We start from the raw sequence: 18,088 nt of genomic DNA on the forward strand, positions 1-18,088 counted from the left end.
TCCTGCGTGTGCCTCCATGCGCATGTCGTGAGTTTGTCAGGGCACCTTTATTAACGGTTCTCATGCCGTCACTTACAGTCTTGACTTCAGACGGATGGATGACGGTACCATACCAGGGTACGCCAACAACAGGTGCGCTAGCGCCCCCTCAGTCACCAAGCTACATTTAGATAGATGTTAATCAGACCACCCATCTCCTCTTTTTCCTCCCGCTCCTTCCATCTTCCTGCCTCAGTGGCAGGATCGCTCCCACCCAGAGCGCCAGGGAGGTTTACACAGATATTGTTTCATTGTTGTGCTATTCATAAAATACATACTGCAGCATCCAATCAGTGTGTAATTATTGTTTTCTGTTTCCCCCACCTGCAGCGCCCAGCAAAGAAATATCGTCAACAAGAAGAGGGCCATTCCCAACCAGGTACATTTTTCTCTACTTCCACATGCTCTTGAATCCATTCTGATATCCCTCTATCTTTCCCCACATCCCACATTCCAACGCCATCACTCCCGCCACCATTCCAGTTAAACACAAAAGGGCCAAACACTAAACCCTGATGAATCCCTTACAAAGCAACCCTTTTACTTTACCTCATTTGATCAAAAACTGAACAATATGTTTCCCCAAGGCCTCTATCATTTATACATGTTATCAACTACACCCTTTTGTACAGTGTCCTTACCAGGTGCAACAAAAAACAATGAGCGATAAAACCTATGGCTTCCATGTAAACCTGACTTTTTGCCTTTACCGACCACAAGCAAAATTAATTTGTTTAATTTTATCTCTGTTGTTTTTGTTGTTAATAATACTAATAACGTTGTTTAGTTTGAAGTCCTAAAACCTGGAAGTGAGTTAGCATTTTCAAGTCTCAGGTAATTAAAAGGATGTTTCATGTTTTGTTCCGCAACATAAATGACGTGCAGTCTAAAGAAGTACCTTGTTTTACTCAGAAACCAAAAACCCATAGGAAATTTCTGAAGGAAGCCAAAGTCTATTAGCCTTTCGGGCTTGTCTACAAACTGACGTCATGACTAAACAGCTAGATTATAAATCAAATTTGGCTGTTATTGTGAAGCATTATGTCACAATTCGTGCTGACATCTTGAATCTTGTCACGTCACACCTGGTTAGGACAGTGTTAGTATTTGTGTACTGTTTCATTTGAATGAACATTTCTCTGCACTGAAGAGTAACACAGTTAGAAACTTGAAAGACCTGAAATGGGCTTTTTGTGTATTAAAGTTTCAGTGGAAATGACACAAGCTACTTGAAAGTGCGCTGTGTTATTAGACAGGGACATTCCCTTTCATTTCCTCCCCTGCTTTTGAGAAACTGTGCTTTCACTTGTATCACAGCAATACTAGTTGCTAGTAACACTGACGCATAACAAATGAATAATCAGTGCATTGTTTTATGCGTTTCAGTCTTGCCCTAATGTAAAGCAAACTTCCCCTCTCTGTTTTGAAGTGTAATTCAGAATGTGCATGGATCCAGCCGTGACAATGACACGACCTATTAGATAATTCTGATTTGTGGTACTGTCAGTTAATCTAATTGCATGTAACTTTGTTCTGTTGCTCTCTCTCTCTCTCTCTCTCTCTCTCTCTCTCTCTCTCTCTCTCTCTCTCTCTCTTCCTCTCTTTCACCATGTGCCTGCGTCCCTGTCTTCCCAACTTTTTTCTCGCTGTAACTCCTCTCTTCTTTGACTCCATCACACTCCTGTCCCTTTCAAACCTTTTCATTTCCATTTGAAAAACATGTCTTTCTAACACTTCCTCCTGCGTTGTCCTCCTTTTCTTGCTTTGTTTCTTGTGTCTGTGCCTCATTTATTCTACCCAAAACTCACCCCCACCCCCTCCCTCCCTATCACTGCAGGGTGAAGTACTGGTAAGTACCACAAACCTTCAAGCCACACCCAGTTAGAGGTCATCAGCGCTCATCCAGTCAGGAGAACTGAGGCCGTAACAGGGCAACCAACTCATAGTTATCAGTGTGGGCGGGATGTCTGTGTGCTGACGGCCGAGAGTTATAAAGCTGATGGTTTTTCTTTCACTCTGCAGCTAGGTGGCCTGAGAGAAGGCGAAGTCGAGAAGGTATAGTCTGGTGGAAAAACCAAAATGGTGGAACCTGGAATAAAAAAATAATTCGTAGCTTGTCGTTCAATTACAGTTACGAGTAATCAGTAACTGACCTCAGATCCACCATAAAATGCCCACTGTAATTAGTGGCACCACCTAACATTCGGTAATTCTTGTAATTGAACCAAGTGAACGTTACTAACCATTTATTTTGAGAAAAATTCACTGTGCACAGTGTTTTTGTTTTTGCATGAAAGAATATTATGTTTTTTGAACAAGAAAAGCATACATGAATGAAATGGAGGCCTCGGTTGTCCTGTTGCTGGACGTGAGTCCTGGCGGCCCAGGCTGGGTGAGCAGAGTTTGCCTTGTGGAGAATCAGCCTTTACGTCGCCATCGGCATATGGTGGGTGGTTTGGGGTCAAGAAAACATCCAATCATGCTAAGGAGCCAAACCTGAACCCAAGTGTGTAACATTTGGAGTGTGTTTGAGTTTTCTTTATGTGGTGTGCATTTTTAATGAATGAATGATTGTTTTTTTTTTTTAAGTGTGTTTGCCATGAAGAGCTAATCAAAATTATTTTCCATTGAAAAATTATTGTTTTCTTCATACTAGCAACTCTTCTGATGTAGGACTGGGCTATATTGGTTTTTAACAAAACCCTTTAACAATATTCAATATCATTGCATCCAAACTGCCATTCTTGTCAAGATTCAAAAGTAAACAACAAAAGTCTAATTAAAGCATGAGCATTTTTATTTTGATGAATTATTGAATCAGAGATGTGAAAATATTTAATGAAATTGGCAGTTTGAACTGATACCCAGAGATAAATTGAAATTATTAGTTCAAAGTTAAAAAAGTTAAAAAAGAAACAAAACAAAAAAACAAGTTAAGCCCTTTGGAAACATAAAGGGGATAGTTCACCCAAAAATGAAATTCTGTCATCATTTACTCACCCTCGTGTTGTTCCAACCCTGAATGAGTTTCTTTCTTCTGTTAAACACAAAGAAGATAATTTTTGGTAACTAAAGAGTTGATGGACCCCATTGACCTCCCATATTCTTCAAAATATCTTCTTTTGTGTTCAACAGAAGAAAGAAACTCATACAGGTTTGAAACAAAACGAGGGTGAGTAAATGATGACAGAATTTCATTTTTGGGTGAACTATCCCTTTTAATGGCCAAATAAAAGTGTTTTAAATCAGCACAATATTAATTGTTGCTTAATTTTATACCTCGATATATTGTCCAGCCCTACTGTAAAACCTAGTTTTTTTTAGTTTTTCTCCCCTTGGTGTGCCAGTAATGGCCAGAATGTGGCAGTACCGGGTTTCTTTTAGTAATCGGTCTACTCGCGTTTACAAAATTAACTGCTCAACCTTAGAGAAATCCTTTTTGGGGCAAAGTTAATTGGGGGATTACTGTCGGGGTAATTAACATTCGCCTCTCACAGGTAATCATCTAATCATCTCATCTTTAATTCAAAAATCACCCCTTCTATCAACAGATTTCTGTTTAATAAGACAGCTGATCATATTTTTCCAACTCTTTTATTAACTGTTGATAATTATACACTTTACATAATATTAGGATTAATTAGTGTAAGCTAGAGAGACGGCAGTCAGAATGTGCGACGTCGAGGAGCTGAGAAATAAAAAAACACTAATGGAAAATAGGGTCATGCTCTCTTTTCTTCCAGTTGTGGGCGGCAAAGGAAAATTGGATCCATGTTAGACAATACAGAGCCCGAGTCAGGCTCCGACCACAGATTTTTGTCTAATGAAAAGATATTCAAGAGCGTTTTTGTGGTCATTTGTTCGGGTCGCTACAGTACGTTCCTAACACAAGATGCCTGAGCCGTACTGTCTTGGTGTTTTTATCACCTTCTCAATCTCTCCTGTCTTTTTCCCCTCTTAGAGATTGTTATCAGGTTTCTAGGTTTGAGAAAGTTGATGGCATTTCCCCACCAAGGCAAACAATCTATATAGTCTGTGCCCTTAGTTTTATGTCTGTGTTGTTTCTGTTGGCGCTCTCTGACTAACTCAAACCCTCTCTTCTTAGCTTCACTCCGACTTTACAGAGAACAAAGCAAAATGGAAAGGGAGAAAAGGGATGGTGTCTTAGAAATGCTTGTGGTAGATATGCATTTACGTTATGAGATAAGTTTATTGTCATTGATGCCGTGTGGTATTACAAAGTAAAGATGTAGTACCAGGACGGAACTAGAATGTGCATTAAGATCGTAAATAAGATTCATTTTGATCCCACAATCCTTGACTTCCGGATACCTTTTAACCCTCAAAAATAACATTGAAATCTTGCTGAAAGCCCTTCCCCTCCCTTTTTAAACTCTGCTTCCTTAACTAACATGTTTGCATTCACCTTCTCTTAGCAAACAGCCTCTGGTTACCAGTATGACTCGCCTACCGATGTCTTCTCACTATTCCTCCCTGTTCAGTAGATTTTCACACTTGAGTGTACGTCTTTCTCCATTTAACACCACTAACGCTGCTTGTTTGCCAGTATGTAGGTTAGCTTTTACTCACCAATTTGACCCTAACATACCGCTGTCGACCTCTGACCTCCGTTTCTCTGGCAGGCCAGTTGGTCTGGATGGCATCTGCTGTCACATTTCCACATTGCTTTTAAAAGCAGGCAAAAACAAAATTGACAAGCACAACAAAGTTTTTCCTTTGTACTTTTATTGTTGCTCTATTTCAAGACTTCAAGAAACTCCCCAGTGGTTTTGTTAGTGTTTGTTCAGGGTTTCTAGAGTGTTTCTTTTGTGACTAAGCTTTAATTGCTGCCTTGTGTTCTGACTCCGTGTAGTTTAACATTAGATCCTGTGGTTCCCAACTGGTGAGTCACAACCTTAACATCGCAGGTTTGAGAAAAATGCAAGTTGAATTGTGAATAATAAAGTGCAAATAAGCATATGATTGTGCATATCGACAGGCCCAGTCACCACAGGGTTATTATAGTTAACCAAATCCACGCAATCGGTAGTTTCGCGTAAGGGCGATGGATTTCCCCACGCAGATTTCTCTCATGGTCAAGTTGGCCAATTCGGCAAATTCTGAAAGCTGCTTGTTTTGAAAGGCCTTTACACGAGTTCTGCTTAATACATCGCTACACAATTGATAATGAACAATTGACCGTTTAGCCGGTTAAATCTCGCCACTTTGGCCACACTTTAATGTTGCTAAACCAGTTGAGAACCACGACTGTAAAGTACAAAGCAGCTTTATTTAGTTATTCAGGTTAGTCGTTAGAAGTGATGACCACAACAAAAGTTTTGGCAGGGTACCAGAAAATATTTCCTCAGCAGGTAAGTGTCGAAGGTTTGCACAATAGGGTTATTAGGTTTGTTCAGCATAGGACACAAGCATCCAGAACAAAGACTGTTGAATATACAAGTGTGTGGAATGGATCTCATGAATGTTTCCCCACCCTTGTGGCATGCCCTACACCCTCCCCCCTTCCCGCCCTCCTGTCCCACAGGTGATCCGTAAAGGCTGGCTAACCCTCAACATCAGCATCATGAAGGGCGGCTCCAAGGAGTACTGGTTCGTCCTGTCGGCCGAATCGGTGTCCTGGTACAAGGACGAGGAGGTGAGCTTCATCTGTTCTTCATTTCTCTTTCACAGTCCCTCCCCCTCTCGAACTAGCGCCACTCAAGTTGGACTCGGAACTCCATGTGTGTTTGAAATGAGTGCGAACGTTAGCAGAGTTCTCTCATGGCGTCGACGCCATGGTTTTCATTCCTAGGGAGCGCATACATTTCTCAATGTATACTGTAAGTTGCTTTTGGGATACAAGCATTTGCTAAATGCATTATTGTACACGTCTTACTTTAGGCCCCAAGAGAGTTTGTGTAATCGTAAAATCCCTCCCCCCGTCCAGCGGCGAATGGTAGAGTCCTTGTTGCTCAAGGCGCTGGTGTGTGTGTCCCTGCCCAGCCTAACCAATGTGCGGACTACTGTTCAGCTGCAGCATGATGAACAGGTAGTCTGAACACTGGGCAGGCGGGGGGGAGGCAAGAGGGCGGCTGGACCGCAGGTCACTGCCCCGAGGACCGCACACGACTGCAGAGGAGAGTAAACAGTTCAGACAGGCACACTGATAAACCCGTCGAGAACATGCTCAGGTCACTGCTTATTTCAAATAAAGCGATAAAAAGTAAAGTCAATGAAGGTTGTTATATAATCATTAAGAGAACTTTTTCTTAATCGTTTCAACAGCAATTTTTTATCATAAAAATCTCATTCCAATTATTGTAATGTGAACAAATATATTGATATTTCAGTTGTAAAGTATAATACAGTAAAATGATTGATACAGTAGGATCATTGCAAATAATGGGAATACAAAAATTAAAATACCCATACATATTACGTTAATGATGTTTTATTTCTCATGAAAGTAATGGCAGATTGAAAAAGGGTTCCATTTTTAATGCAAAAATATAATATCCTTTGATTTTGGGGTGAAATGTGACCTTATATTCGTACATTTAAAAAGATTTTCCTACTGAGTTAATGAAGGCACACAAAGAATCAAGCAATTCAAACTGGCCCACAGATTCACAAGAAACTATAGTAAATATATTATGAATCTAAAATATGTTGAAACCGGTCAGAATAACATATCCCAGCATTACGTCTTGATAATCTTTACATTATGAATTCATTTCAAATGTATATTCGGTATACTCACTAGTCCACTTGCTGCGTGGCAAATGTATATTCCAGGCCTCTGCAGTTTCTTCAAGAGAAATCCGGACCGTTCTGCCATCATGGCTCCTTTCTCACAATCTGAACTGCATACAGTTGGCGGGTCTCGATCTTTACCATCGTTTTACGAGAAACACGGAGAAATGTTCCTTTAGCGGTGGTGTCCGAAGCGAAAAGAAAGCGGTAAATGTAGAAAGGAGAGACGAAGAGCGGGACGAAAGTAAAAAAGGGACGAAAGGGGAGGCAAAGTGACGTGGCAAGCGCACTGAAATGTTCCAGCCGGGATCCGACTTTGGAATTTGCAGGAAATCGTACTGGGTTACTGGGGGGGGGGGTGTGTGTATATGTGTGTGTGTGTGTGTGTGTGTGTGTTGGGGGCAGGGAAGTGTTCCTCTGAGTGATGTAACTGTTGGGGCCGTAGCTTTGCAGACATAAACGTTTCCAGATGCTGCTTCTCAACGCAACAGAACGAGTTGGCAGCATTAGTCCTCATCCAGACTCCTCCTTTTCTCTTTATTTTCTCTCTCTCTGTCTCACATCCCCCTCTCTTGCTTGGCAACCTGGTGGTCCTTTAAAGGGACAGTTCACTCTATTAATGAAAATCCGGTCATCATTTACTCCCTGTCATTTTGTTCCTGTTGATCACGAAAGATCAATTTTCTATGCAACCATGCACTGTGACGTGCTTTATAAGATTGTTCTTCCTCTCTCGTTTCACTCTAATAGGAAAAAGAGAAGAAATACATGCTCCCTCTGGACAACCTGAAGCTCAGAGACGTTGAGAAAGGCTTCATGTCCAATAAGCACATTTTTGCTATCTTCAACACTGAGCAAAGGTCAGGGCCGACTGCTCTCTCTATGTTTGTGTTTGCGCTTGGTGTTCGGTGACTTCATGTGTTCGATCCCCCTTGCAGGAACGTGTATAAGGACTTGCGTCAGATCGAGCTGGCCTGTGACACGCAGGAGGACATGGATAGCTGGAAAGCCTCTTTTCTCAGAGCGGGCGTTTACCCTGAGAAAGATCAGGTACAAATGTTTCATTCGAACACTCATTTGAACATTAGAAACGCTTTGAACAACTCAGAACGTCAGTGGAGAAAGGCATATAGTTCATCATAACGTAATATACATCATACACCCGCCATATTGCTAAATCTAGTTGGCATATTGACCGCCATATTGCTAAATCTACCCGATTTTTCATATCAACAGATAAATATACCGGGATAACCTGGCTGTTAATGATTTGCTAAAGCCTGTCGGCACGTTGACGTGATTGGTTACATGGTAGTTTGTGACATCAGAAACACCAGCGATTTCAAACCGTGTTTTTGAGACTGTCTTTGGTTCACTGCAGTTTTAAGGAGAAAATACTCAGCAATGGTGTTGACATGAATTTGCAAATGGTTTGTTTTAAAGCATATTAAAAACACCACATAGACATATAAACAACATTAAAAGCTGGATTTTCGTCACTGGGGGACTTTACAAATTTTCAGACATTTCAGTGTGGATGAGCAACTTTTGTAAAGCTTTTGAAAACCCTAGTGTGGGCAGGGAGCATTTTGAAACGAAAACGCCGTTTTCAAATTTATTCGGATTAATGTAGACTTAGCCCTAGTAGTGTTAGTAGAAGTAGTTGTAGTAGTAGTGCTGGTGATGCTTCAAAGGCAAACATTACTATTATTATTACATGCACTTGGGTTTAGGGATTTTAACAAAATTAGGCAGATAATCCATTTGTGCTATTGACTTGATATCTTGAATTCTGCTGCTTGTTAAAGACAGGTGTGTTATTACGTTATTACTGTATTATTACGAAGCAATCTGAGTAAGCAACCAGCCAGAAACACTCTAGCAATCACACTTCAACAACATTTAAGGCTCATTCACACCGAGAATGAAAGCTCCACACCACAAGCAGAGTCCACACCACAACTATAGCGATGATGGCAATTTTTTTCCCAGCTGGTGAACGAAAAAAACATTGACAGCCAATCAGAATCCATCCTGCTTTAAAGACCTAGAGCATTTAAAGTGGCTGATGACAAATACAGACCATGCTTAAATAAACAGTATGTTTTGGTGCATTGGTGTGGACACTAACATAGTAATCGTTCGAGTTATCTTTATAGTTATTGTTCTTGGCCTTTAGAGTACGTGTAGAGTTTTAGCAATCACATCTTTTACCTTGATCACTACAATCACCTTTTAATGCAGCTTTAACATGGGCACACATCAGTCATGATTTCTAGTATCATATTTTCTAGTATCATGGTCTTGGTTAGGTTAGTAGAGCCTATTTTAGAGGTGGAGAAAGTTGTTATAATTTCATGAAAGATAAAAGAAAACTTTATTCTTAAGAATAGTGCGCACTAATGTATTGACCATAATAAGAAACAGTTCTATTTATTAAGGATAGGTCAATTTGAATTTCACGCTGACTTTAAAATGCATTCATTCAGTGTGTGTGTGTGTGTGTGTGTGTGTGTGTGTAGGTGGAGACAGAAGATGCCGCCCCAGCCGACACCTTCTCCATGGACCCTCAGCTGGAGAGGCAGGTGGAGACCATCCGTAACCTGGTGGACTCCTACATTAGTATCGTCAACAAGACCATCCGAGACCTCATGCCCAAGACTATCATGCATCTCATGATCAACAGTGTAAGTACTCAACCGTTTGTGTTGTAAGTATATTGAAACGCATTGATTTTAATGTATTGCAAATATCCTTCTCCTGTCTTTTTTTCCCCAGGCTAAAGACTTCATCCATTCAGAGCTGCTGGCGTACCTGTACTCCTCAGGAGATCAGAACAGTCTGATGGAGGAGTCTGCTGACCAGGCCCAGCGCAGAGACGAGATGCTGCGAATGTACCATGCCATCAAAGAGGCGCTCAGCATCATCGGAGACATTAGCACCAGCACCGTGTCCACCCCGGTGCCTCCGCCCGTGAACGACAGCTGGGTGCCGGAGTCGAGGTTAGGACATGAACAACATGCATTTAGCTGGGAAGGAATTCGATTCACATTATTGTGGTTTTCTTGGTTCAGACTGGAATTCTAGTATACTGTATACTGTTTAAAAAAAATATAATGTCAAACACTGCGCGTTAATCCACAAATGTTTTGAGTAGTCCTTTCTGTGCGCAATATGCATCATGCTAAATGCTACAGAAATAATAAAGGGATATTTCACATCAATTACTCACTCTCATGTCGTTCCAAGACTGAGACTTTCTTTTTCTGTGGAACATAAAATATTTTGAAGAATGTTGCTACTTTTTTTGTCAATAAACTGAAAGGGATTGGAGACCAAAAAAACCTTATATGGATAAAAAAAAATTAGGGCTGCATTTGAAATTGCATACTTCCCTGCATTAATAGTAGGAGAAAAACAGTATGCGAAAAGAGTAGTATGTCCGAATTCATACTATTCAGGCAACGACCTACTACTTCCAGTGAGATTCCAAAGTGCACATCCAATGGACACTTTATTATCCCATAAGGCCCGGGACTGAAATTGTGAACGGCAGTGAGGTGAAGCAACCGTATCGGTCACATGACAATGACCAATTTGATCTCTCCATTTCGCAAGCGCTGCTGGCACTCTTCCAATATTTCTTTCGCTTTTCTTCCACGCACATTGCTCATCTTGTGAAGTTGCACAAGAACAACTACACAACAGATGTCGTACATCCGGATTACATTCTACACCCATACTACACACATTCATTAGGGCTTGGAAAATAAATCGATGCAACGTGGATCAAGGAATGATTCTGGATCGATTCCAATTTTTTCCGAATGCATCGCGATTCTCTCTCGAATCGATTCTCAGCTTATTGTTTAACACCAGATGGCATTGCGTGCTCTAGAAACAGCTGTAATCTGCTGGCTTCCAATACCTTACACACACCACATGAACAGTCTATAAAATAATCTTTCATAAAGTTTGAAAAGGTTGAAGCGAATTAAAAGGGTGTTTGCAGTGGGCTGTTAACATTAATCTCGCGTCATAAAAGCTTTCTGAGGTGAAGTACATTCTCAGACTCAGTCGAAGGCATGAGCGCTCTTCTTCGTGAGCGTTTGAGCTTGCGGTTAAAAACTAGCCTAGAGCGCCATATGCTTTTCAAAACTCAGCTCAGAATCGATTCGAGAGAGAATCGCGCTGCATTCGGAAAAAATAGGAATCAATCCACGAATCGCGATGCATCGATTTATTGTCCCAGCCCTAACATTCATACTAAATAGAACGGCCGTGAAGTAATTACTTATTCAAAAGTAATATGTAATTTCAGATGCAGCCTGAGGCGTTTTCAAAAATAAGTTTTGTATATGGATTTGGAACGATGTTAGATGAGGAAATAAAAGTTTAATTTTGGGGTTAACAATCCCCTTTAGAGTATGGTCCTTCATAAACTTTTGTTTTAATTCTAAATGTCTTCTTTTCCTGTCTTGTGTAGCCCCACCCCCCAGCGCAGACCGCCTACATCGGCCCCGCCCCCCAGCAGGCCTCCAGCAGTGAGAGGTCCAACACCAGGCCCGCCCACTCTTAACCCCATCCCTGCCTATGTAGCCCCGCCCATTCCCTCCCGGCCAGGACAGCCCATGAATGCTTTCGGTAACAGCAGCCTGGATCCTTTCAGTGCCCCTCCTCAGATCCCGTCCCGCCCCGCCCGTATCCCTCCGGGAATCCCCAGGTAAGACCGTTAACCAGTGTGTCACCTCCATGGAGATATGTATTCTCGCGTGTGTGTGAGAACAAGCATCTGGTGTCTGAAGCTCAGACGAGTGAAGGTTTGTTGAAAAACTCAAGAAGTCTTGGTTTGTCAAGGTTTGAGTGATGTACTCTTTCTTCTTCTCTCACTAACAGTTGCATTCTCTCCTGTCACATACATTTTTTTTCTCAGCATATTCTCAGCCTAATTTCTTTCTCAGCATATTCTTACTTAACCTTCCAGTGTTTTTATTTTCCTCTTTTGATCTCATTTGATCTTTTTTTTTTTCTTTAGAGGTTCTTCTCGTCTCTACTCATCTAGACTCATCTTCTTTTCATCTCTTCTTATCTAGTCTCATCTAGCCTTGCCTCTCCCTATCACTTCTTTTCTCATTTTTTTCTTGTGCTTTCTCACTTTGTCTCATCTGGCATTTACTAATCTCATCTGTCCTGAACTTGTCTCTTTCCATCTGTTTTTGTTTGTTTTAATGTCATCTTGTTTCTTTTTATCTCGTCCTTTCTTGTGTTTTCTCATTTAGTGTCATCTAGCCTTGTTTCTTATCTTGTCTCTTTTCTAAGTTTCTCTTGTTTTTGTCTGTTCCGATTTAGTCTCATCTAGCCTCTTCTCATCTCATTTCATCTCTTGTTCATTCTCTTCTGGTCTAGTCTAATTTTATCTTACTATTCTCATCTCTTCTCATGGAGTCTTATCTAACTTGTCTCTCTTCATCTTGTCTCTTCTTTTCGCTTTTCATCTCTTCTTCTCATATAGTTAATCTTGTCTTTCCTCATCTTTTCTTTTCTCATTTCACCTTAAAGGGATACTTCACTTTTTTTGGAAATAGGCTAATTTTACAACTCCCCCAGAGTTAAACTGTTGAGTTTTACCGTTTTTGGATCCATTCAGCCGATCTCCGGTTCTGACGGTACCACTTTTAGCATAGCTTAGCATACATCGTTGAAGTGGACTAGGGATGGGACGATTACCGGTTTCACTATAAACAACGATAAAATGTACTGACGGTTAGTAATATCGTTTAAAATTCAATTATCATTAAAACCGTGTTTGAATATCGCGATTTTAATAACTCACTATAAATTCTATCCAGCTAGCAACAGTGTGCCGCAGGCGCGCAATGTTTTTTGGGTTTTTTTCTATTCGAGAAGGAATGGCGGAAGGCAGTGACCGTGCTTGGGAGATTTTTCAGCCTTTTAAGAGGACCAAATCTGAGGTGTGGTCATATTTTGCCATTTACTAAAATCCTGAGGGAAACTTAATCGAGGATGGTCACCCTGTCTGCAGAACATGCACAAAAAAAGTCGTTGCGATAGGAGTAAACACTTCAAATCTGCCGAGTCTTCTGTGTGACCATCACACACTGTAGCAAACGCAAGGCAAGTTAACTTTGATCTCAATACTAAAACTACGTCTGGGAAATAATTGGGCACAAAATGTTGTTTTGAGTTGAAATATTTCATCTCACTCACTTGAAATAAACTTGAAGCTTACGCGAAGAAAAGTTCGCAGCAAGTGGCTTTGAGCCAAAGACGAACTAACAAGTTCAAACAAGACTATTAAGAGTGACATTTAAGAGATAATAATGTATATTCATTGTACACTTATAACATAGATTTTTTTTTACCACATAATTACGGGGACATATTGAATAGAGATTAATGTCTCTATTCTTATCTGTTAAATCCATTTTACAGTGTAACGTTACAAAACTCGTCCAGACAAGATGAGCAAAACAATATTATCAAATTCTGTAAACAATAAATCATCTCTGATTTCATTTTCAATACAATCAAAAACGGAGACGCAAGATGACAAGTTGTATTTGAATGAAGAGAGCGCGTCTGTTTGTGATGCATGGATGTGCGCTGTGTTATAATATGTTGCTATTGACAACGGTCATTATAAAGAAGGAAATGCCACAGAATAGAATCTTACTTTAAAAAGTGCATAGAGCTGCTTTTTTTATTTGTTGTTTGTTGATTCTCAAATATAAAACTTGTTGAAATGTTTTCAGTGTGAGCATCAGTTCTTTTTTAACACTTTCATCTTGTTTTAACAAAACCGTGATAATATTGATAATCACGATAATTTCGGTCACTATAATCGTGATATGAAATTTTCATACCGTCCCATCCCTAAAGTGGACAAGACCATTAGCATTTCTCAAAAAAAATGACCAAAGTGTTTCGATATTTTTCCTATTTAAAACTTAACTCTTCATTAGTTACATAGTGCACTAAGACCGACGGAAAATGTAAAGTTGCGATTTTCTAGGCTGATATGGCCAGGAACTATACTCTCATTCCTGCGTAATAATCAAGAAACTTTACAGCCGTACCATGAGTGCAGCAGGCGTAATGATATGACGCAGCGCCTGAAAATAGGCTACCTTACGTCAACTGCGCTGCATCATATCATTACGCCTGCTGCACTCATGGTCCGGCTGTAAAGTTTCTTGATTATTACGCAGGAATGAGAGTTGGCTGAATGGATTCAAAAACGGTAAAACTCAACAGTTTAACTATGGGGGAGTTGTAAAACTAGCATATTTCCCAAAAAAAGTGGAGTATCCCTTTAACTTATCTAGTCTTATCTCCTCTCATGTCTTGTCTCTTCTTATCGCTTTTCAACTCTTCTAGCCACCTTTTCCTCTCCCTATGGAGGATCCCTATACCACTCTACAGATAAAGCGTTGTGGATTTTTTTTTTTGGTTCGCGTACCTACCCGAAGTGATAAGATAAAATAAAATTCTGCATCAAAATTTATAGACAAGACAAGTAGTTTGTTTAGGCATGGTTTGTAAGGAATTACAAACCTGCGCACATATATTCAAACGCACATAACTATAGAATCAATTCTTAATGCGCATGTGAACGCCATCAGCGTCTATCACAGGTTCACGTTTAAAGTCTGTTTAGAGAGAACGGTGTCGTCTTAGCGGCCCCTAATTTAATAACAAATGATCATTTAGACGGAAGTGAATCAATCAAAACTAACTTTAGCTGGAAAAAACATTTTTCAAGAACCACTATAAAACTAAACCAATCTCTGTTACCTTAAATTACATGTTTATCTCTGTAAAGCTGCTTTGAAACAATCTACATTGTTAAAAGCGCTATATAAATGAGGATGACTTGACTTGACTTTTCTTTCCTCATCTCATCTAGTCTCATCTCCTCTCATATCATCTCATCTAGTCTTGTCTCTACTCATCTCACCTCTTCTAGTCACCTCTTCTTTTCTCATATCTTCTACCTTTGTCTTTTCTCATCTAGTCTCATCTCCTTTTATGTAGTCTCTCATCATCTTGTCTATTTATCTCTTCTAGGCTCATCTAGTCACCTTTTCTTACCTCAGCTTTTCTCCTTTTCTCATCTCATATCCTCTCATCTCATCTCCTCTCATCTAGTCTTGTCTGATCTCATCTGGTCTCATTTCATCTCATGTAGTCTCTCATCATCTTTTCTCTGCTTTTCGCTTTTCAATTATTTTGGTCTAGTCTCATCTAATCTCATTTCTTCTCATGTAGTTTCATCTAGTCTCATCTTTTCTTTTCTCATTTAATCTCAATTTATCTAGTCTTATCTCCTCTCATGTCTCATCTCATCTTGTCTCTTCTTATCGCTTTTCAAATCTTCCAGTCACCCTTTCTTTCCTCATCTCATCTCCTCATGTAATCTCAACTAATCTTCTCTGACCTCATCTTTTGTGCTTTCTCATCTAGTGTTGTCTTTCCTCATCTTTTATTTTTTCATTTTGTCTCAATTTATCTAGTTTTATCTCCTCTCAAGTAGTTTCATTTAGTCTCATCTCGTCTTGTCTCTTCTTATCGCTTTTCAACTCTTCGTCACCTTTTCTTTCCTTCTCTTTTTTTCTTCTCATGTAGTCTCATCTCCTCTCATGTCATCTCATCGTCTTTTCTCATCTCTTCGAATCTCATCTAGTCACGTCTTCTTGCCTCATCTAGTCTCATCTCCTCTCATGTAGCCTCATCTAGTCATCTGTCCTCATAATTTCTTTTCTCGTCTCATCTAGTCTCATCTCCTCTCATGTGTCCTTGTCTATTCTTGTCTGTCTGTCCTCACTGTTGTCTTCTATCATCCCTTCACGTATCGCCTCATCCAATTCCTTATCTCTTCTCCTCAATCATTTCCCTGTGGTTGTGGGTATGTCTCACCTCTGTTTCTCACTCTTTTCTCCTCCTGCAGCAGAAGACCCCCTGGCGCTCCCAACCGGCCCACCATTATCCGCCCCGCTGAGCCCTCCCTGCTAGACTAGACCCGTGCGCTGGGCACCATAGTGTGTTTGGCCTGAGGGAAGGGCTGGAGAGCTGCACTGAAATGTGCATGCGTGTCTACACAAACAGCCTGACCAATAGACCTTAATAATCCACTCAAACTGTCCTCTGATCAGCGCTGCTAATCACATCCCTACCTTTAAATCCCAGAGGTCTAAATTAAGCACATAACTATTCAAAAGAAAATTATTATTATTGTTGTTATTTTGTTGAAATATATAGAGTGACTTAAGGGGTGTAGTGGCCTCCAACTTTCAGTCATTTTATCACTCACATAGGTCAGGTGACCACCAGGGGGTATCTTACTCAACTTTTGTAGATGAACCAACATTAGATGACTCATGCCTCCTCACTGATTAGTGGCTTAATGTGGGATAAGATGTATACAAGCACTGTGCAAGCTAGTTGCTGTTAAACTAGCCTGTCGTCTTCCTGTTCTTGGGTAACTGAAGGGTGGTTGAAGACCTCTTCATGTGTTTTTTGATTTAATTCTGTGTTTTCTTGACTCTTAACTTGATATCCTGAAATAAGACACAATGACCGTTACCATTATACTATGTGGGATTTATTTTGACCCGATTTTATTCTTCTTTCATGTTCAATTGGCCGTTATTATGGTTCTGGTGTTGTGCCGAATTCTTTGACCCACCAAATTATGTGACCTACTCCTAATCCCAATCCTAACCCTGCCGTCACTACAGCGCCTACTAGGGTCACAGAATTCAGCACTTCACCGGCACCTAGTACCAAGCGACTGTTAATTTTGAATCCATAGCAGCTAACCAACAAGTACACATTGCATATTTGGTGTCAACACTCAACATCCTCTTTCTGTTGTGTCGGGAAATTTGGTTCTTAAAAAGCACTTCTAGTTTCATGGACGGGAATTTTTTAAATAGCTGGAGGAGGTGCGATTTGTATGCAAATTTCTGTAATGATCTGTTTATACAAATAATAATTTGTGTATATGAATATAATCCTGGAAAGCACGGAAACCACTTGGCGACGGGCCGACCCGTCAGCGCTCTGTAAGATAGTGTCTCAGGTAACATCCGACTCCAAATCTGGTAGTTTAGCATTTTGATCATTGCAACTTAAATTAATCTGCAACCCTTTATGGGGAGCTTTTATTTCGCTTGGAATAATGAGGGTCGGATGAGGTGGGATTTAATGAGGTGGGATTTATGAGCGGGAAAAACATCAGGGAAGGAAAGTGGGAGTGCACTCAAACAAGGGGTCTCTGAACATGGTACATGCAGGTGTATTTGGGGCTGTGGGGCGTCTGCTATACGGAACCAGTCCATTCAAACTTGACACGCACACAGGGAACTTTCTGACTGCAAGATGGTGAAACAAAGGCTTTAATGTAGACATCATAGTAGATGTACTAACACACGTATTATGTGTATTATTTATAACCTGGTTGTTTGTCTTCGTGTTAATTGCCATTTTTCACAAACTGTTTGCATCGGTGTAGAACGACAGATATTCTTTGCTATCAACAGATTTGTGCCCTGTCGGTTGCGGTAATAACAGTTGAATATAATTAAGAGTGAAAACGGTCCAGCTGGTTTCCTATTGATCCGGATTTGATTGCAGAATCTTTGATGTTTGCTTTTATCGATGTGCGCACAGGGAAATGGGCCACGACAAATTCTGTTTTCGTGATTAACTTGAGGATAAGAATGGGGATTTGGTGCAAGCGACTTTGATTTCAGCACAATATGTCTGTAAATAATCGACGGCTTTGAATCGGACATGAGGTGAAACTTAAAAATTAGCTGTGAATTTCAATACCAAATGCTCTTGAGTCACTCCTGTATGTTATGGCTACAGTGATGGCAGCCAACGCTCTTTCTTCACAATCCAGTCAATTCAAGGCTTTTTAAATTGTATGCAGCTTTATCTTTTCCAAATTCAAATATCTTCAGCATCTGTTAAGAACGGGATAAAGCCCAAATCACTGCAGCCGTAACTTTCCTGTGGTCTTTAAGGTTACGGTGACCCAATCCCTGTCTCTCCCTCTAATAAATCTGTCCTTTTGTTTGGAGTGAGGGCCTGAGGACATATTTAACGACTTTTTTATGCTTTTGGAATAACAAATTGTCAAGTGCCTGTGTAGCAATTTAAAATGGACTTGGAGCAAAATGCACAATGAGAATTGGAAGTGAGATAATAAAAGGTGTTGTGTATAATAAAGATCTGGTGCTCTGGTGGTCGGTGTTTCCTTGTGTCACGT

The 18,088-nt window shown here is 40.4% G+C and overlaps 1 protein-coding gene and 1 long non-coding RNA gene across 12 annotated transcripts in view; one reads left to right on the forward strand and one right to left on the reverse strand.

Annotated features, from left to right (window-relative positions):
- dnm2a (dynamin 2a) overlaps nucleotides 1-18,088 on the forward strand; it is a 62,610-nt gene that overhangs the window by 40,848 nt on the left and 3,674 nt on the right. For 2 of the 11 annotated variants that reach the window (XM_077211762.1, XM_077211763.1), the window contains exons 13-21: nucleotides 370-418; nucleotides 1,877-1,888; nucleotides 5,585-5,695; nucleotides 7,543-7,652; nucleotides 7,731-7,842; nucleotides 9,315-9,479; nucleotides 9,571-9,794; nucleotides 11,279-11,515; nucleotides 15,761-18,048. In XM_077211762.1, the coding sequence (XP_077067877.1) occupies nucleotides 370-418; nucleotides 1,877-1,888; nucleotides 5,585-5,695; nucleotides 7,543-7,652; nucleotides 7,731-7,842; nucleotides 9,315-9,479; nucleotides 9,571-9,794; nucleotides 11,279-11,515; nucleotides 15,761-15,830 (1,090 nt within the window). In that variant the 3' untranslated portion in view covers nucleotides 15,831-18,048. Of the gene's footprint in view, nucleotides 1-369; nucleotides 419-1,876; nucleotides 1,889-5,584; nucleotides 5,973-7,542; nucleotides 7,653-7,730; nucleotides 7,843-9,314; nucleotides 9,480-9,570; nucleotides 9,795-11,278; nucleotides 11,516-15,760; nucleotides 18,049-18,088 lie in introns of those variants that run through there. The other 9 variants (XM_077211765.1, XM_077211766.1, XM_077211768.1 and 6 more) reach the window with 6 other exon arrangements.
- On the reverse strand, nucleotides 4,769-7,184 carry LOC143721437 (uncharacterized). Its single transcript, XR_013196734.1, has 2 exons — nucleotides 6,800-7,184; nucleotides 4,769-6,168 (listed from the first exon to the last, which is right to left on the reverse strand). It is a non-coding gene; the product is annotated as an uncharacterized LOC143721437 (long non-coding RNA).

The sequence above is a fragment of the Siphateles boraxobius genome, unplaced genomic scaffold (genome assembly GCF_051911475.1).
Source record: "Siphateles boraxobius isolate OS27281-9 unplaced genomic scaffold, OSU_SipBor_1 66, whole genome shotgun sequence".
Classification (NCBI taxonomy): domain Eukaryota; kingdom Metazoa; phylum Chordata; class Actinopteri; order Cypriniformes; family Leuciscidae; genus Siphateles; species Siphateles boraxobius.